This window comes from Plectropomus leopardus, chromosome 19, assembly GCF_026936395.1.
Source record: "Plectropomus leopardus strain MGB_pleo_1.0 chromosome 19, ASM2693639v1, whole genome shotgun sequence".
Taxonomy (NCBI): domain Eukaryota; kingdom Metazoa; phylum Chordata; class Actinopteri; order Perciformes; family Serranidae; genus Plectropomus; species Plectropomus leopardus.
This window is the reverse complement of record NC_142194.1, coordinates 8,460,507-8,481,838: the sequence shown is the minus strand read 5'-3', so window position 1 is coordinate 8,481,838 and position 21,332 is coordinate 8,460,507. Positions and strand designations below refer to the sequence as shown.

Below are 21,332 nucleotides of genomic sequence, written 5' to 3'. Positions count from 1 at the left end.
CTCAAACCGTATGCAGCCTATCAGACTGTTTCAAAAAGCCAGCAAGCGACCTGGCAAAAAACATAAACAAAAACAAGCAAACAAGAACCAAACAAAACTGAACAAGCAAAAAACAAAAGCAAAAATGGCAACAGCACCTACAAAAAAATAAAAAACCACAACCAAACAATGGATGAATACATACAAATTTGACTTAATAAATAAATAAATAAAAATTAGGGTTAGAGGGTTTGGTCTTACAGATCGTAAAATTACTATCTACCTGCAGCAAGTGAATTTATGTGCATGAGTAACTGCATGCTTTATCAAAGTAAAATGTTTTAATGTGGTAACTATTTCATCTGTTGTTTTCAGGACATGGTTACTAAAAAGGATTACGATATTGGGTTCTATTCATCTACTGTGCCTGTATTCATATAAATTACTTTTTCAAGTTAGCTATTTTTAGAATTGCGTCATATGGAGCCAGATCAAGGTCCAAAGGTTTGTTAATTTGAAAAAAAAAGACAGAAAAAAATTTAACTGAAAGTTTTTCCACCTTGAATTATTACGAAAAAAATCTGAAAGTGAAAAAAATCTGAAACCAAAAAAGATCTGAATCTAAAAATATAAAATCCACAACTGAAATAGTAAGACCTTAAATATTAAATTATATGGCCTATAAGTGAAAATCAATTTATTTAAAAGAATATCAGATTGAATCAAAATTATATTTAAATTGAAATGAACCTTTTCCTATACATTTATATTTTTAAAAATGTCACACACACACACACACACACACATATATATATTCAGGATCAAAACTTATTTTCAGTTGCAAATTTAATTTTTCTCAGTCTCAGAAATTAATATTATTGTTATTTTGAAATTAATAAACCTTTTGGCCTTATTCTGGCTCCATATAATTAGTCCAGTCTTGAATGTGTGAATCCCTGCTGTCTCTCCGTTTACACAAAATCAACTTTTTGGCAGCAAAAAAAACAAACAAAAAAAAAAACAGCAAAAGCTACAGACATCCACTTACGATGTTGTTGGTGAGACAATCTTGACATTATACAGAGGACAGGGTCACGCAGGTTTATTGTCCACATTAAATCCCCGGTGCAGACTGATTGGAAAGTGCGTCCTCAGGTGAGAACACCTGTACTCCTGCACCCTGCTTGACTTTATCAGCCTGCGCCTGCAGTACACGGGTCCTGTCACAAACCATTAAAGCCTCCCGGTCTGTGCGGTTCACTCATCGTTGATGGGATTAACGGTAAAAGTTGAGAGCTGAGCACGTTGCAGAGTGACGTGCCAGCGCACCTGATCCGCCCGGCGGCGTGTAATGCTCTGCAGACACGGGGGGGCGGGACCGGAGGATGTGACGTGCCGCTGGGAGAGGAGATTGTACCATATCCCGTAAATGCTGCTCGTTAACGCCGATGTTTGGTGGGGATTATTACAGGCGGCGTGATGGCCAACTGTGAGTGAATGCAGCCGCCTCAGGTGAACAAAGAGCGGGACAGAGAGTTACAACACACGCCTAATAATCATCCGCTGCAACATGGATCTAACTTTTGTTTTATCGGCTGTTATATTCACACTTCTCGCCATCGTGGTCGCGACGTCTGTTTTTAATGGCTCCTCTCCGACAGCCGATTTTGTAAACTATTTCGGACACAGAGGAGACGGGGGATTAGACCAACCGGGGCTGAGGCAAAATGGCTATTTACCGGACAAGAAGAAGAAGAAGAAGGCGGAGGACGACTGGTGTCAGATGAGCAGCAGCTCGCACGATCACTGGGATGTAGTGAAATCTGTGCTCTCAGTAAGTAATCTGAGGTTTGTTTTGTTTTTGCATTATGTAATTCCCCCTTAATCTGTTTTACTGACTTCCCCTCCCACTCAGATACAGTTTGCATGGTCAGTCAGAGGTGGATGTATGGAAGCAAATGAGAGGCAAAAGTATTTTAATTTTAGCAGCCACTGAATACTTTATATTTGAATTTAAACACAACTGAGTGAATAGCATTGGAAAATAGTATTTTGAAAACTGTGTATCCAGATTTATTTGTTCTGAATTTGCCTCTTTGAAACTAATAATGAACTTGCTTGATTTGGAATTTCAAAAGCTGATTTAGAGTATATTTCTTTGTCATTGTGCACAAATTCAGTTCCAAAAATTCTGATTTATTTTATTTCAGCATGCTTAAATACAATTGATGCAGTTTAGACTTAAAAAAAAAAAAATCAAAATAAAACATTAGTCTAATTCGATTGGTCAAATTTAGATCCCAATTTAATAAATAAATAAAAAAACAAATAAATCCAAAATTGAAATTCTTTCATTTGGATTCATGGATCTGAACTTGTAAATATTGAATATATATATATATATATATATATATATATATATATATATATATATATATATATATATATATATATATGTATATATTTTATTTGAAATAAAATAAAAAATAATTATTGCTCTGATTTGCTTCCATACATTTCCACCTCTGTGGATATTTCTTGTAGAAGACATCCCACTCATCTTTGTTGGGGTGCTAAAAATAACAGCCAACAGTTAGAATTTAAACAATATAAACTTGCCACAACTGTCTTATATTATGACCTTTAGCCTGAATTGGTAGAAAAAAGCTTTGTGGTTTCACTCTTATTTTGAAGTCTTGGGTTTGACTGATAAAAAACTGGCAGGATGAGATGAGCCTCCTCCTCACACCTCTCAGGTCAGGACTGTCCCTGGCCTGTTTTTAGCCAATTAAATGCCTGTTGGGGATATTTGGATGTCTGCCTGTAGAAAGATCAAATCAGCACTCGGGGGAGCAAAGTATGAATCGATAACCTGACACCTGCGCCAAGTGTAGACCAGATCAGCATCCAGGAGAGGTGAGAAACACAGGTAACACGAGGAGCTAAATCTCTGCAGCAGTTTCTAATCTGGGCCTACCTGCAAGAAGGAACGCACAGATATTTCATACGTTTTTTTAAAAAAATACACTAATTTCTCAAGTTTTGGGGGAAGATTCTGGTTTGATTCCCCTCGCCTGACCCCGTAATTCTCTGACAGGATGAGGCACATCCCCACCCTCACTCTGAAGAACTACCAGCACCAGTTGAGTGCTCCTCCTCCACCTCCAGCCTGTCCGTCCCCAGGCCTGGATGTAGACGGACGAGCTTAGAGGTAGACTCGTCGTCCGAGGCCTCGTCGGGAGCGAGCCGTAGGTCATTTATTGGGCTCTCTGATAAGGAGCTCCTAAAGTGTGCTTTCTCATACCCCCAGACTGAAGGAGCCACAGAGAGCCCGGGGATCAACGGTGAGCACTTTTACCAAACTGTTGAGTAAAATATTCAAATAAACACAAACTTTTTTTCCTTCAAAATAACAGCTTGGTATAGTTTTTTAATAGAAGTTTATTCTTCATCAGATAAATTGGGAACAAATGATTCCTTGAAGTACGTCCCTGGAAAGGCGCGATCCCACCACCTGCAAATGATGATGTCCTCGGAGGAGCTGGAGGAGGAGCAGAGGTCAGTGCAAATTATAAATGTGGCTGCCGTTCTTAATATGGCGCCCTCTATAAAACGTTTATGAGTATAGAAGCAAATAAGAGACAAGTATTTTAATTTTAACAACCACAGAATACTTAATATAGAAATTAAAACGCCACTGAATTCTCAGCATTGAAATATTTTACTTTTAGTTTGTTCTGAATTTGAAATTAAAATATTAAATTTCTTGATTTTTATTTTCAAAATTGATTATTTTCAGTGTTTCTAAATTTAGATTAAAAAAATATCACAATGTCACAATAATATCACAATAAAAAAAATACACTCTGCCTTTTAAAAGAAAAAAATCTGATTTTGACCAATGAAATTTGAGACACTGAAATACTTAAAAAAAATAAATAAATAATAAACTTGAATATTTGGATCTGAATTTGTGAACGTCAAATAAAAACATATTCAAATTCAGTTTTTGAAGAAAGAAATTTCATATATTAATTTCAAAGAGGTGAATTCAGAATTGAAAATTCACAGCATTTAAATATTTTACTTTGAAAAACCACATATCCAAATAAGTTTTTCTTCCTCTGAATTGACCTCTTTGAATTGAAAATATGAAATTTATTTAATTGCAATTTTAATGTTCACAAATTCAGATATGAAGATTCAAGTTTCAGAATTTAAAAAAAGGCTTGAATTTTTGAACACTGACAGAAATAAATACAAATTCAGCTCTTGAAATTGCAAATCAAGAAATTTCAATTTTTTAATTTAAAAATTTAATTACATTTTTTAAAAATTCAGAACAAATACATTCAGATACATGGCTATCAAAGTAAAATATTTGAATGCTTTGAATTCAGTATTGTTTAAACGTCAATATTAAGTATTCACTGGCTCTTAAAATTAAAATACGTTCGTCTGTTATTTGATTCCCTAACGAGCCATGAAACAGAAATGATCATGGAGACCCCTCTAAAACTTTTTTTAGTGGATTGTTAGTTAATTTATCGTAATTTTAGCCTAACTGTTTTTTTTCTGAGAAAAATATCAATATTCCCAACAGCCCCATTTTTTCCCCTCTGCTATTAGGATTTAGCTTTTTCTTCATAATGATGTCCTGCGTTTTTGTTTGCTGACAGTAGCGTCCATGTTGTCGTGGCCCGGACGTGGTGTTCTCATGACTTAATACCTGAACGCCAAGAAAATTGTGTTCACGACTTCTCATGTCGCAACTACAATCTCACATGATCCATTTGACGGCAACAATAAACGATCATCCACAAAACAACATGTAGGGAAATATTTTGTGCCTTCTTTCAGAAAGTAAAAGCAAATAGAAATGGAATAAAAATAAATATATGAAATAAAATAAAAATAGTTTACAAAAAAAAATATAGTAGGACAGTAGGACTTTTTTTCACAAGCGTTCAAACAAAGGTTGTTTTTTATAAATGGCTTATAACTGATCTAAAAGCATCCGTAAACAATGTGTTAATTATTGTTCTGCTCAGCCGTTTTGTACGTTTTGAATCATTATATCTTTATTGAAAATGTTTTGACCTGACTGGGCTATCTCGGTTTAGATATGTTATGCAAAAAGAGTCCACTAGATGCTGCTGTTTCTTTAGAAATCTTTGATGGTGATTGATCATTAAATGTTGTTAAATAATACTTTTAATTGCATCCATAATAAATAATTTAGTGAGTATGTTTTTAAAGCCATGCTCAACTAAATGGTTGAATTGTTATTTGCTAAGATAATAAATGTACAATTTTTGTGAAAAAAAAGGATGGATTTTCACTGTTTTTATACCATATATTCAATGTTATTCAATGTTATACTTGTTTAAAAAAAATCGGTATGTTTTTTTCAATTTTATTTTTTTACCATATCTGAGATACTTTCAAAGTACTGTGCTGGTAAATTTCTAGAATACATACATTCAAAATAATACTAGCTGTTAATGCTACTTATTCCATGGTAATTTGATATACTACCATACTGCAAGAATTACTTCACAAAACACTGCATACACCTTCACTTGTGGTTTCTGGGTTTGATATCCCCCTCTGTAAAATACTAATTTCTTTGCCGTAGTTTTGCTAAAAATATATATTTTTCATCCATTCTAACATTTCCATGAAGTTCTCTTGTTTTTGTGTAGCTGCTCTGTCCTCAGTCCAGTGTCGTTTAATCCTACGCTGTCTTCACGTGTGTTTGTGCGTCGTTGGCGATTCACCCCCTGTTTATCTGCTGTATCAGCCCTCCTCTTCAGGCTAGACTGAGTAAGGCGAGATTGAGTCTCTGCCAGGCATTAGCTGGAGGATGAATGACACGAGACTTAAAGAAAACACTAGAAGCATTCGGAGGCTGCTGCTGCTGCTGATGCCAGGGGATAAAATGGAAACGTAACGAACCTGCATGCCCTGCTCTTATCATTGCAGGATACACTCCAACGCAGACTTTAACTGTCTGTAAGCCTGAAAAAGGAGCAAATGTGTGGTAAAGTATGAGTTATTCTCACCCGTTCATCTCAGGGAGGTCACTTTCTGGCCATTGTGTGAAAACTCCAAAGTTGTTTTGCAGTGATTTTGACCTCATTAGGGTTTTTTTATTTTTATCCCCAAGTGGCCACGAAGCGACTGATACACATCCCACGACCCACCCCCCCCGCTGCCCCCATTATTCCACATTAGACGTGTGCTTCTCAGGTGTCGCAGCAGGTGTTGATTGTGTCTCCAGTCGCCGGCTCTGACAGAAGAGTGTTAGTTAATCCTCTCAGGACGCTCCTCTCTTCTGCCACAAGGAGGACTCAGTGTGACACAACACTGCTGACATGACGGTCACTTCCAAAAACCGTTCGGTCATGCTGGAAAAGACGGTGTTTGTGCTATGAGAGGAGGAATAAATCTCGTCTTATGTGATGCCAGGCAACACTGATAGAGGACCTTTACAATAATCAAACAATATTCTTCAAATATTGCACATGATCTTTCACTCTTATCAGATAACTGCAAGTCTTGAAGGTCATCTTTATCAGCATTTCCTGCTCTATGATGGGAATATCTTTATTTTTCTGCACAGATGTGAATGCTTAACTTTCATCAGGACAGGTAGGACAAGTCTTGATTTATCTCCAGGAGGAATTTGTTTGTTGCAGCAGCACAAATACAGAAATATATAGTGAAAGTAAAACTCAATAATGAAAGGTGTATAAAAATACAAAATGTTAGAAGTAGAGAGAGAAACTATACAAGTAAAGATAAAATAACAAGGCAAAAGTGACCGTGATGTGATTACTGTCTGCAGGTCCTCAAAATGTCTTATACAATACAATTAGTACAAAAATCTGTCTTCAATTTGGTGAAAAATTGATCCTGACAAAAGATTTTAAAAAGCCTTAAATTTAAGTGTCTGAGACTTGTAGATGCCATGTAGATACCAGCATTGTCTATTTGTCTAATATATATGTGTGTGTTTATGTGTATATATACGTAAATAAATTTAAATAAATAAAACTTGATACGGACTATTTGTGTATATATACGTATATATACACATATAGTACGTATCAAGTCCTGGAGGGAATTTTAATCAGATTTTGGCTCCTTGAACTCAAGAATGAAATGATCACAATTTATATTTATATTTTTGGCAATAACTCAAGAATTCACACCTTAATTATAACCCCACCCCCCCAAAAAATTCACAAATGTCTAATGATGAAGTGATGACATCTTATATGCAAAAGGTCAAAGATCAACTTCATCAAAATGTTCTGCAAAAACACTTTTTTTTGCCATCACTAAAAGTCATATCAGAAACATAAGGGGAGACATTTGGTCAGGTACTGAATTAGTGACACTAATTTTGGGTGTCGTGCTGATTGTGGAGATCGTCCGTGCTGCCGTGGGAAGATGCGTGTGAAACATCCATGTTTTCACAGACATGGATGTTAGTGCGTACTATAGCACGGTTGTAATTATCGTTCTGGTTCTTTCTCTCTCAATGTTTCTTAAATATATTTTTCTTCGCAGGGTGCAACGTGAGCAGCTGACCGCCATCTTCCAGCTGCTGAAAGACAACAAGGAGACTTTTGGGGACGTGTCAGAAGGAGACATGGAGGAGCAGCTCAGGCTTTACTCCATCTGAGACTCTGTGTTTCGGGATCCATCCTCTGACATCATTTCTTAAACCAATGAGCGCTACTGATGGACGACGACCTAATACTTCAATAAACTTGTTCACAGTATTCATCGCAAGCTGTACAGTCCACTCAGCAACCATTCATGTTTTAATACTTTGTTTGTTGTATTTTTTTGTTCCACATGCCACGTGAGGATGAAACCAAAGCTTCTGGATCTTTTCCAGCACAGAACAGGATTTTCTAGTTATCCATAAAGGACTTTTGTTTGTGTAGTTTTATATTATGATAAAATTAAAAAATGTGTTAATTTATGACATAACTTTTTTTTTTAATTCAATTTTATCATAAATTCTGTAAAAACTCCTGTAAAGTTATTTCTGCATAACCTTCCCTCTGTTGTGTAATAAACCACATAATGTGTCACGGTGAAGCTGTGTGTGTGTGTGTGTGTGTGTGTGTGTGGGTGTGTGTGTGTGTGTGTGTGTGTGTGTGTGTGAGAGAGAGAGAGAGAGAGAGAGAGAGAGAGAGAGTAATCATGGGTCCATTGTGTATTTGTATCAGTAAAGTAGGCTGTGGCCCTGCCCAGTGAGGTCTAGTGACAAAGTGTTTATATTGCATGTGGATTTTCCACCTTGGCACAAATACCAAGTGGGAAAGCAAACAATCACCAGCTTTTAATTTGAACAGCAAAGTTGCCGGTTCTCAGTCTCAGGGATGACGCTCCCAAAGACCAGGATTTTTTCTTTGATGCTTCTCAGCTCAATTTTTGTACTAGTTCTATTATCATGGGGACTTTTCTCAAGAAATATTAGGTAAGTTGTATTCAGACAGACTTAAGAGGGAAGAACTTTTCTGTATTCTTGTCTTTTCTAAAAAAATGTTTTGTGATTTTTTTTGTATTAGTATAACAAAATGTAATGTGCATTATACTTTGCTTTACACTTTTTATAGAAACGTACTTTTGCTGTTAATTAATAAACAATAAAATTAGATTTGTCTTTACAAAACGGTAAAGAAAAGGATGATATTGTGACCTAAAACAAAACTAACCTCACAAAACTTAAATCCCATAGCTGGGGTTTCAGCACTTAAGTTTCCAGATCACAGACGGCCCCCTAATTCTCATCAGTTTTACCTGGATCCTTTAACCCTTTGAAACCTGAGCAGAGTGGCTTGATGGCTTGATTTCTTTCAAAAACATGGGAAAAGAGCAATCAGCAATTTAAAAAAGGAATTAACCAAAACATTTGCATAAATAAAGAAAACAGTTACAAGAAAATTGCCTAAAAATTACCAATTAAAGAGATTTTTTTAAAAAAGAACAAAAAGGAAATCACCTGAAAAAAAAAGCTAAAATCACAAGAAAATCACACATATATATTCTAATTTTAAATATGTATATAGATTTTATATATATAATGATAATAATCATAAATATGGGTTTAAAGGTTACAGGACATTTTTCCCTATTAAAAAAAAAAATCTAATATTTCTCTCGTTTTAAAAATTCATTTTCTTTCCACATTTTACCAATTTCTTGCTTGTTGTCTTTTGCTCATATTTTCAAGGTCACAGGGACAACATGTAGAAACTTCAGAGAAAAAAAATAAATAAATAAAAAAGGAAAATTAGATTTTTTTTTTGTTCCAACATTTATGCACTTACCATTGTCTGTATTATTTTTCAGTTGCTAATTGTATTAAATTGTCCTCAAAGAAAGCCCAGCCCATTTCCAGGAACAGCAATTTAATTTCCAAAGTGCCTCGCTAATTTTGTTGCATCTCTTTGTTTTCTGAAAATCTTCTTCATCAGCTTTGCTACTGTCTCAGGAATAAGCAAACACATGTATGAGGATATAATAGGAAACTTGACTCCACACGCACATGCAGCTGAAACTGTTGATTCCACTAAAACAAACCCAGTGACGAAGCAAAAAGCGGCTCAGATGAGCGTCTCACATGCAGTTGTGGCTGAGACTCCGATGCCCATCCTCAACAGAAGCTCCTTTAAGAAGTGTCCTCAGTGGGATTTTGATGATGTCTATAACCAGGACGCTCCACCCAGACTGTGGGTAAGCATGCTGTGGCAAGACAGGACAGAATAATTATAAATGCAATAAGTCATTTTCTGTTTGTTTTTTCCCTTAAAGCAGTTATAATTACTGCAATTTACCAATATGTTGCAGCAATCTGTTTGACCTCTTGCTGTTCATCCTTTGGGAATCTTAGTTTATGCTTTTTTACCATCATAATTAACCATTTTATCCTGTGTTCTCAGACCTGTGCCGAGTCTCTGAGAAACTCTGAGGATGAGAGCTTCAAGAAGGCTTTCCTTCCCAACATACGTCTGTTTCTGCACAAGGACAACATCAACATGAGCGAGTGGAACCGGCTCTCACATTTTAACAATCCTTTTGGTTTTATGCAGTTCCCCTACAAAGGTAAGCTTTTCTGTGTAAGACAGGTGTGTCAACACTGTATTTCATAATCACTATGTGTGGTGTGTTTGTGAGGCAATGGAAATGTAATTATGGTGGAGGCTTATTGTTTCTGTTCCAGCTTCCTCTTCTTCCTCATGTAGAAACTACTAATCTTACTTTTTTTGTTTAGCATTATGAGCAAAACTTAAACGTCAAGTTTTAAAACCTGCTCCAGAGATCTTCCTGCAGTTTTGTGCATAAATCATGTAAAGAAAAACATTTTTCTTGAGGAAGAATGATGGATTTTTGACAACATAATGAGAAACTTACATTACAACGGATAACAAGATGAGCCGATGCGTCAAGTGTGCCCACAGACAACTACCACCTTGTGCTGGCTGCCACACAGACGCTGGTGAACAAGAGCAACTTGATTACCATCCGTAATAAACCTGTTTGTTTTTAACAGGTTTGATAGCGATGGTAATCAATCAAACCAAACACACAAACCAGCCCAAACCAGCCTGTTCTGCTTTCCCCAGGTGGCTAAAAACTACAGTTGCTGCATGTGTAATAAATGGGTCACAGCATTTTGACTTTTACATTATTAAAACAGCTTTTGGAAATTTTGAAAGATGCAGTGGTTAACTTATGTTTAGTTTTTAGTCTTTTTTAAAACATTTTTTTTACCACATTGAAGAATTGACTGTTTATTGTTTTATTTTTTATTTTTCTATAGTTACATCTTCTATGTAAAGCTTCTTTGATGACTTATTGGTATTGTTTTTAATGTTATTATTAATACTGAATAATTCTTAAAAACACTTAGATATGTTTTAGTTTAAAATAATTGGTTTGGGGGGCTAAATCCCTAAAGGAAAAAATCAATGTCTTTGTAAAAATAAGCTCTTTTTTTGTAGCACGGTGTGAAAAGCTACTGGAAACACAGCAATGATTTACTAAATAACAACTGGTTTTGTTTTGTTTTGTTTGGGCCTGAGCAGTGGTCTGCATCTTGGCAGGCGTCTCACCTAAGTGACAAAGTCAGCTCATATTGTTTTTCACTTTAAAAATCAATCTTTTTTTAAAAAAAATAAAAATTATTAGAAAATACAAAAAACACCCAAAATCAAAATTACAAAAAAAGAAATTAAAAAAATCACCCCTTTAAACCACCAAAATTATTAAAAATGAAAACATACTGAAACTCAAAATTATTTTTTTTAAAAACAACAATTTTCCATTGACTAGACAAGAATAGCAGTTTATTTATTATTTATTTAGTGATTTATAGAGCCCATTATCACAAAACATATACATGTAGTGTTTTTAAGTTCCCCATTTCTACCTTCCCACAATTTTCAAATAAATCAAGTTTGTCCAGGTTTCAAAGGGTTAAGTATGTATGTATTTGGATTGTTTTTGTAGAAGTGATGAGTGCAGTGAAGTTGATCCCGAAGCCAAAAGAGCCGCTGCTCTTTCCAAAGCCAGGCAATGGCGGGTGTATCCGCTGTGCTGTGGTGGGCACCGGGGGGATCCTCAACGGCTCCAGAATGGGGGAAGAAATTGACGCTCACGATTACGTTTTCCGGTAAGAAAGAAACCATTTTTTTGTTCCGCCTCCACTGTGGGGCAAGAATATTTAAAAACAAATTGACAGATAAGTCATTGAAAAATGATATTTCTCTGTGCAAAGTAAAATATCTTTGCTCAACAGCCGTCAGAGGTGGCCAAGACAATATTTAGTTATGGCAGGGACCCTTTGTTAACATAATTTATGCACACATCGATTGCAAGATGGCATAAAAAATCCTCCTGTGTGTACAGCCTGTCGACAGTCACCATCCGTCACATGCTACTTTCTAGTTTAAATATTTCCCATTTATTTTAACATAAAGAGCATCGAGTATTTAAAGCTTTATTAGTCAATCAACTCTGTTGTCCTGTGGGTGCAGCGCAAGCACTGAGCAGTAAAACCTGTATATAGACTTAATCCCAGCTGACTAAAACAAACTTTCTATCATGGGTAAGTGATAAGTGTGGTGGAGATTATGGGTGGTTTCTACAGTTTGTTCAGTGTGGGTCAATAAGGAAGCCACTGCAGGATGCTTGAATGTTATGTTGTGATAGTGTGTTTAAAAAACCATTTGTCTCTTTTGCACTGCTGCTGCTGCTGCTGCTCCGTTAATAATATCAGTTGAACTCATTCGTTTAACCTTTTGAAACCCGAGCAAATTGGCACGATTTCTTTCAAAAGCAAGGAACAAAAATGTATCCCTTACAGATGATCAACAAAAATTTTAAATAAATAAATAAATGAATAGATAAAATATGTAATGGGAATAATAATAATAATAGATTTCCGGACATTTCCCCCATTGCTTTTTTAAAATTATTACCCTACAACATTTTCTCTCTTTCTCTTTTTAAAACAAATTTTCACGTAATTTGCTTTCCCTAATGTCTCGCAATTTTTGGGAAATCAGGTTTCAAAATGCATGTGAAAGGCTTTTGGACAAAGCACAAGAAAACAGAAGTTTTTCAAGATTTCAAAGGGTTAAGCAGTTTTTATCTTCAATGCCTAACACCTTTTTACAATTATAGCCCCCAAACTATGAATGAACTTTTACAAAAACTGTCACATTATTCGTACAGAAATACATTTGACAGAAAATATGTGTGAGAAAGTCTTATTTCTCTCAAATTGCTTGCTCGTAGTGACAGGGGAGTCTCTAAAAAAGTGGGATCTCTTTGACTTCAGGAGAATATCTGAGTAGTTCTGACGCTGATTAGTGAAGTTTATAGGAGTCATCATCTCCCAGGTCACTGATACACTATACCTTTGTCACTGATATCTCCTCTCATTTGAACATAGCATAGTTTCCACACGTAGAAATCAAATTGATTTCATAATTCTACAGCAATCGGTTTTTGTTCTGGCTATCTGAGTATCCCTTTGGGAACCAAATTACATTTCAGTTTGCACAATCACCAGCATGACTGGATTGTGAAAATTAAAAATTGCAGTCTACAATGCTTGTACTAATGCAGGGCTGAGACGGCAAAACCACACCCATGGTTATTTTAAAGTAAAGTTTTAAAGTTATTTTCATAAATGTTACTAACTGTAGCTTTAAAGTTAAGTTCCCTTTAACTTCAGCATCCTAGTTGACTGTTTAATGAGGAAACAGTGATGTTTTTGTTGCATGTAAAAACAGCCAAAGAGTTTATACAACATTACAAAAAAGACAAGAAAAACAGATTCAACCTACAAAACACACGACCTGGAGAGAAACCTAAATTCCAGCTGTAAGGAGACCTTTGAAGGTATTTAAATGTTTCTGTGTCATTACAGGCTGCACGGAGACATTATAAACCTGTGATTAAGTGTGATTGCAACATGGATTGTGTGTGCTGGAAACTGTGGAGTTTTTATTAGCACAATCAGACCTGCAGCAAACAGTGTTACTGCTGCCAGTGAGGTGTATTATGCTCTGTTTGCTTATCTTGAGGTCAGAGGTCTAGGAATGATTACGTCTCGGAGTCAGATGAGTAAAATATTGATACTAGGCTCACATGACATGGACTGTGGCCCTTGGGAGTTATTTTTGTGATTAAAATACAATAGGTGAGGAATGTTTACTGATGAATGTATAGATGCTTGTACCTATATAAGAAGATATGCATGAGTTGTAAGGGAGAGATTCACATTGGTCCCGAATCTTCTCCCAGGCAGACCATGGTGCCTGGTGGATGCTGAACTTTGTTGTAATAAATTAATTCTTATGCAACCAAGTCGGTGTCAGCGGCGGTTCCTTCATCAACTACACATCATTGCTACTTAAGAAACAACGACACCAGCTACAAGAGAAGAAAGCTCATAATGAGCAAGTGTCATAATGAGTAAACCTCAGTGAGTGAAACCCTTTAATGTCCTCCACTAAGAAAAAAGCTGTGGAATTATTTTTCATTGCATCTGTTGGAGCTATACTAACAAAACAATAATAACAATAACAATTATTTTTTAGATAAAGGTCTCTACTAGGCCTCTAATAGCAAAACACACGGACAGGGAAGGAGCAATCAGCAGAGTTTTATTGATGATGTGGTTTGGGGGATGGGGGCCAGGGACTGTGAGAGAGCAGGGGTTATCCGAGCTCGAGGAAGGAAGGCACTGGAGGAAACACAAAGAAAGCACGAATGAGCACAAAAATCTTGATCCAAAAAAGCACAAAACACTAGAGACATTTCTCAGAAGAGACAGCTGATCTACCAGGACCGGCTCTACACAATTTGGTGTCCTAGGTGCCCTAACCCTAACCCGCACCTCCGCACCCAATAACGACACATGTCACTGTTTATTTATTTGTAATTTAATATATATATATATTTCTAGAAAGAAAACACTAAGTGAGGGCGCCAGTGGGCATAGAAAATTATTATTTTATCATTATTTTCCCTCGAGGAAAGAAAGGTGGACTGGCGGTGTGGCGGCGCCCCTCCAGCAGATGGCGCCCTAGGCAACCGCCTTTATCAAAAAGTGATATAATAACATAATTCTCTGCTGTATAGTTGCTGCTGGTTTTCCGTCATACTTTTATACTTTGACCATAAAAACAGGTATTAACTTGAATTCTATGTGGCATTTAAGAAGTCTTAAAAGGCTGTAGTTTGTAAGCACTCAGCCAAATCAGAATGACGTTATCAGAAGGAAGGTGTGATGAAAGATGAGTTGCGACATTTTGACAAGGAACAAGGAACAAGGATAGTAAGGACTGTAATTCGGCTGGCCCCAAAATATCATGGGTAAATGAAATACTCTCGAAACATTGTGTCGGTTTTTGCTTCCCTGTTCTTTCAGAGAGGCTGAAAATATTGAGAAACTTCTTTTGACACAAATATTTAATCACACAGGTGTGGTTTTTATTTTTTGTGTTTCTTTTCTATATTCAGCTTCTTTGTCTATGCATTAAAATACAAACATTAAATCACTTATGTGTGAATACTTCATGTATGTAAACCAGATTCTGATTTATACAAATTTGAGGACTTAACAAAAATGGTTTTTAAGTTGATTTGGACGCCGGTGACTCATGACGTCACTTGGACTTGAGTGTTTTGTATTGAAATATTTGATACCTTCCTCTAAGCCCGAAGATTAAAGAGTACGTGTTGAAATGAACGTTCAGTTCACAGGCAGCAAAATGTGTGACATCTGCGGCACTCGTGGATGTATTAAAGAGAAACGGCACTTTGCTTTGTGATCAAACTGAAGATTTTAAAGTAGCCTTAATTGTGACCATCCAAAGTCACGCTGTGTAGAAATGATGCTGTTAAATGAGCTCCTTGATGTGCTACACTCTTAAAATAGGAGAAGTGCTCAATGACACTGATTTTTAGCAAATTTGTGACCAAAAATAGGGAGAAATACATCAGACTTCAATTGGATTTTATTTGTTTAGCTCTGTTCATATGAAACAAAACTGGAAAGCAAGGGGTTTCTTTTAATAAAACCAAAACCCCTCCAAAATAAGAGTACTTATTAAACCCAGGAATTGAGGAAAAGCAACCATAGGTGAGGAAACAACCGAGGCAAGAAAAAAACTGTAGATAAAATAAATAATGCTCTTAACAGCTGGCTAGATAAGAAATAAGTGAAAGGATAATAGCAGAAAATAGAATAATAAATGTGTTAAAAATAAAATGATAAAATGATATAGCATCTAGTAAAAGTTAAATACACTAAAATGTATTAAAAATAGTTAGTTAATAATTAAGTAAATAAATAAATAGGCTAAACAGTTAAAGTTCAATTTAAAGCCAGACGAAGACATTTCTAGGATTTAAGGTTATTTCTAGGATTTTTTGTTCTGCACCGTTACCAAGAAATAATACAGAAAGTTCAAATGGACTCAATAAAGGATTCATAAAATAAAACCATCAGAGTCTTGTCCACATTAAAAGTATTCAGTCTGCGCAGAAAGTAAAGTCTTTGCAGTCGTGTTGAAGTCATGAGTCAGATTTTGTTTTTTGGGGTTTTTTTTTGGCACTGCGTTGTGCCACAATGGTTCACAAAGACAGCGAAATAACTTTGGATGAACTCAGTGTGTGTGTGTGTTTTGGTATTTAATGCTGTTTAACTGACCCAGAGCTAGTCATCCAACCATTATTCCTTTGTTTGCTCACCTCTCACAGCCTTGTTTGAACCAGCCACCAACCAGCCATTTTTTTTAAAGAAATCAAAACAATTTCCTTAGGTTTCAATGGTTTAATTGATATTTTTTATATATTTTTAATTTTTTTTTTTCATATTTGTGTTTTGCATATACGTAACCTGACAGTTACCAACAACTGCCGTCATATTTGATCATGCAATAAACTTGATTAAGATTCTTTGTGGGTATCATATATATTGGTTTCTGCTTTATCATTGAAGGCCACTCTATTTTTTTTTTTTGTGTGTGTGCGGCAGGATGAATGGTGCAGTCATTGATGGTTTTGAGGAGGACGTAGGAAACAGAACTTCGGTGTATGTTCACACGGCCCACTCCATTACAGCATCGCCATATTTCTTCAGGAAGTACGGATACAAAGCTGCCCCTCACGACGAGGTACTCAAGCTCGGCCGTAATGTGCAATGTTGTAATGTGTAGTTTGTACCCGCCTTCATCTTTCATCCTCTTCTTTTGGGCAGGGTATAAAATACGTGATGATCCCTGAGGGGATGAGGGATTACAATTGGCTTCGGGGTCTTCTGAGAGGAGAAAGGATTGTTAATGGCTCATATAAAAACACAAGGTGAATATCAACTCTCCGTATGCAACAGAAGAAGGCAACATGCACGCACAAACATAAAAATACAGTATGTCCCAGGGATACCATTTTTGCAAAATACCAGGAGGCCAGTCACAGCAGCCCCTTACATGTTTGTAGGATCTTAGGACATTTTTGGGTTTTAAGGACATTTCTCAGATTTTAGGATGCCTCTAGGATTTTAGGACATTTCTCTGATTTCAGGAAGTTTTGAGGATTTAAGGATGATTCTAGGACTTTTAGGACATTTCGAAAATGTTGGGAAATCTCTACCATTTTAGAACATTTCTTGGATTTTATGACATTGATCAAATTTTAGGACAAGCAATGTATGACATTTCTAGGATTTTAGGACATTTGTACGATATAAGGACATATTTGAGGACATTTAGGATATTAGGAGGTTTATAGGATTTTTGGATGTTTTTCAGGTTTAAGGATGTTTCAAGGATTTCAGGACAGTTCTCTGATTTTAAGATGTTTCAAGGATTTTAGAACATTTTTAGGATTTTAGGACATTTTTCTTATTTTGGGATGTTTATAGGATTTTTAGGACATTTCATGAACTTTAGAAAATTTCAAGGATTTTAGGAAATTTCAAGGATTTTAGGATGTGTTTTGGATTTTAAGACATGGGGCCAGCTGGCACCCTATCAGGGGCCAGATATTAAATCGAATTTGACTGATGAGTTTCTAAAGTTACTTAATGTACCAAAATACTGTCTTGAGTCATAAATATAATTTAATTCATTCAGACTCCAGGGGATGTATTAACTGCTGCACGGACAATAAATGAAAACAGCCAGCTTTGCAGCTTTCTTTCATCATCACCACTGACTTTTGTATTTCAACCCCACAGACCGAGGACGTACTACTCCGGGCAGTACAATGAGTCCCGCTTCTATGTTCTGCACCAGGATTTCCTCAGATATGTTCGAAATAGGTCCTCACACAATCCTACACAACTCTTTTAGTTTTGATGATTCATGATTACAGTGATAACAATCAACTGTAGAATGTAACTACGTTCATTTACTCGTGAACTTTCAAAATTGTGAGGTGCACTTGCACTTTTTTGTGCTGCTTTCACTCCTACATTTATTTAAGAACTTTAATAATACCAAATATAATAAATAAATGAATCATGATGTGTTGTGTTTTAAGACAAAGCTTAAAACTGATCCCCAGGGGGGTTTTCTTGCTGAACAAAATGTTTAGGTAACATAAAATGTTGTGTGCTACAGAGCTTACTTTCTTCAATAATCCAAAATCCAGAGGAAAAATCCCGTAGGCTTTTTGACAAGGAAACCAGGGCGACACTAACTTCTAGGTTGGCCTACAAAAAAAGTCAGCACTGTATGTGAAGCAGAAAAACAAAATTAACAACAATAAATAAAATGTTTGGTAACATTACAAACGACAATGTTGTCGTCAATTTGGAGTCTATAGTTTGTCTTGTCTCATATGTAGATTTTTAATGTGCACTAACTCTGTTCATATGACGCCGTTTATTGCCCACAGGTTCTTAAAGTCGGCTCATCTGAATGCTTCATACTGGGCAATAGTCAGACCAACCAATGGGGCATTCGCTATCTTCCTGGCTCTGCACACCTGTGACACTGTAAGTTAATATTACTTAAACTTGTCTACATGCTAGAATAACGTGCAATCAACCCAAAAACAATAATGCCTGTGCAAATTCAATGAAGTTCTTTTGTCGTGTTGGACACATGAATGCGAATTCAGAGCATTGCTGTCAAAGAGCTTAATGCTCAGTCAATTTTCCCTGAATAAACAATGGTCAATGATGACAAGAACTACATATAAAGAGTGAGAAAGTACCTGTTGGTGAGCAGTAGGGGTGATGGGTGGGTCATTATTATGGGTTATTGTTCAGCTGTTCGTGTCCGATGTGAATGATACATTCTCATTGGTCAGTACTGTTCACATATGACACGCTAAGTATATTCCTGTGGCTGCTGTTGACGTTTACACCAGTTTAATGCATTGTACATTTTCAAAATACACTTCTGTCTTTACGGGCAGCACGGTGGCGTCGTGGTTAGCACTGTTGCCTCACAGCAAGAGGGTCCCTGGACGGGATTCGGTCCATGAGTGGGAGCCCTTCTGTGCGGAGTTTGCATGTCCTCTCCGTGTCTGCGTGGGTGTCCGGCTTCCTCCCACAGTCCAAAGACATGCAGCTCAGGTTGATTGGTGACTCTAAATTGCCCTTAGTCTCAGTCATCCCTGTTCCTTAGGTGTGACTGTGAGCGTGTATGGTTGTCTGTCTGTATGTGTCAGCCCTGCGATAGTCTGGCGACCTCACCCTTCTGCCCAATGACAGCTGGGATTGGCTCCAGCCCCCCCCCATTACAACATTTGTAAAACACCTTGAATATATTTCCTTGTGCAGCAACAGCACATGGTTATCTTTAAACAACAAAAGCACGCCTGTCCAATACGGGCTTTCCAACTGGCAACGTTTCAGCTGCATTATAAACTGACACTGCCTGGTGGCGCATCATACTGCCGAGAAATGTGGCTTGACCTTGAAATGAGAACAAGCTGATGTGAAACCAAAAGTCATGGTAGTTACCAGACTTTACAAAACTACACAAAGTTTGTACGTTTACGTCACTTGCATCCTGTTCATTATTATTTTAACCAAAACCTTGTTTTCATCCGAAACTAAATCAAGTGTTTTTTCTTTTCTAAACCAAACTGCGACAGTTTTCCAACGTTAACGTGTTTGAAACTACGACTGTTCGTAATAGACTCTGCTTTTGAATCCTTTTTGTGTTGCCAGCACAATGTTTCACGCCCACCAGGTAATGCATTTTTAAGAGGTCGTGTCATATATTTCTGTGAGAATGTGTCGGCAGTATAAAATCATTTATACAGACATTAAATCTCAATATATATCTTTACAAATTCATAAAAGAATAATTCCACCTGTAGGAAAAAGAGTTAGAAGATCAATGCTCTATCTAAATCTCAGCATGAAATTAAAAAAGCATATTTAAAAAAAAACAACGAAAAAAAAGCTTTTTTCTTTGAAATCTTTTGCTGGTGTGTTATTCTCAGTCGTCCCTGTTCTGTTTTTGTCATTCTCAGGTGAACGTTTATGGATTCATAACTGCGGACTACAAAAAATACAACAACTACTACTGTCAGAAAAACATCAAAACTCGTGTCATTTTCTACGCCAATCATGACTATAACCTGGAGATGAAAACATGGAAAAAACTACATGACAGCAAAGTACTGAAGCTATATCAAAGACCGGACTCAGAACCAGAGACAGAAAAGCCGAGGTAACACTGACACTGTCACACTGAGAGTGACAGTAATGGCGTCTGGAATCTAGGTCATTTTTTTAAACTGTTATTTTCTTATTCTTTATCCAAAAGATATGACTTTTCTTGATTTTTAGAAGATATATATTTGACCCTCTTTGATATAAATGTGGTGGACATATTACAAGTAACACATCTTTTTCTCTTTTATTGTAAATCTGTATCTTTTGTTATGTTTTTATATTTTATTACTTTGCAAAGCACTTTGAATCACCATGTTGTATGAAATGTGCTATATAAATAAAGTTGCCTTGCCTACGTACACACAGTTTAGAAACTATTGACTCCAACATGAACATAAAGTTTAACCCTCAGTTTTCTTGTGCTGCATTCAGACACCTTTCACTAGTACTGAAACCTCTGACAGCTCAAATAAAATTATTTTCATTTCTTTCAAAAACATGGGAAAAACATAATGGGCAACTTGGCAAGAAATGCCCCACAAACTCAAAAAAAAGAAAAAAAAAGAAATAAAAGGAAGAGTACGAGGTGTCTAAAAGATGTGGGTAGTTTCATGTAATCGTGTTTTCACATTTTTTTGTTGTAATGCAGTTGCTGTTAATCTGTCAGTCTGTTTCTGGTTTGTTTTTTGTTCATAAGGCAGCACATTGTGTATTCTGTGGCTATAACCTTGTGTAACATCAGATAATCTGAGTCATTGTAAACAATGTTCATACTGTGTGTGGCTTCATCGGTTACTTCATCCTAAGTGAACCACAGTCAACAGTTATAGTCAACGCAACTAGTTCCAGTATATCTGATGGGACGGGTAACATTTTCATGCCATCAATTTAAAGAATTAATCTTAAATTAAATGTGATCAGTTGGTCTGATGGTTGGGCCACCACTAGTCATAAAGCTTTGTCTAGACGTTCATGGTTCCCAGAAGATGAAACTTGATTATTATGATGATCTCCTGATCTGTCAGCAGTTTAAAGAGTAACTTATGTTTTATTTCAACATGTTATATGTTTAAGTGACTAAAAGGAGCTACAATTTTTGAAACTGGTCCAGCATTGAGCAAGAGGGTGGCAGCTGGCAGTGGTGAAACAAGCTGCAGTGTAATCAATCTGGGCA

General features: G+C 36.3%; 2 protein-coding genes across 4 annotated transcripts; both read left to right on the top strand.

Moving 5' to 3' along the window:
• Positions 1–1,225: 1,225 nt before the first annotated feature.
• On the top strand, positions 1,226–8,097 carry mxra7 (matrix-remodelling associated 7). 3 transcript variants are annotated; one of them, XM_088070459.1, is made up of 5 exons: positions 1,226–1,813; positions 3,077–3,323; positions 3,435–3,537; positions 5,965–6,022; positions 7,558–8,097. In XM_088070459.1, the coding sequence occupies exons 1-4, from the start codon at positions 1,550–1,552 to the stop codon at positions 5,996–5,998; spliced, it is 648 nt and encodes a 215-aa protein (XP_087926585.1). In that variant the 5' UTR covers positions 1,226–1,549; the 3' UTR covers positions 5,999–6,022; positions 7,558–8,097. The 3 variants fall into 3 exon arrangements, with proteins under 3 accessions (XP_087926585.1, XP_087926586.1, XP_042363968.2); XM_088070460.1 differs by lacking the exon at positions 5,965–6,022 and having other exon boundaries at positions 1,255–1,813; positions 3,077–3,190; positions 3,290–3,323; XM_042508034.2 differs by lacking the exon at positions 5,965–6,022 and having other exon boundaries at positions 1,262–1,813.
• Positions 8,098–8,162: 65 nt separating this feature from the next.
• LOC121958436 (alpha-N-acetylgalactosaminide alpha-2,6-sialyltransferase 1-like) lies at positions 8,163–20,519 on the top strand. The gene is made up of 9 exons (XM_042507344.2): positions 8,163–8,479; positions 9,480–9,738; positions 9,945–10,107; positions 11,515–11,677; positions 16,559–16,697; positions 16,781–16,884; positions 17,759–17,842; positions 18,421–18,520; positions 20,014–20,519. Exons 1-9 carry the CDS (start codon positions 8,382–8,384, stop codon positions 20,215–20,217), a joined length of 1,314 nt encoding a protein of 437 aa, XP_042363278.2. The 5' UTR covers positions 8,163–8,381; the 3' UTR covers positions 20,218–20,519.
• Positions 20,520–21,332: the final 813 nt, after the last annotated feature.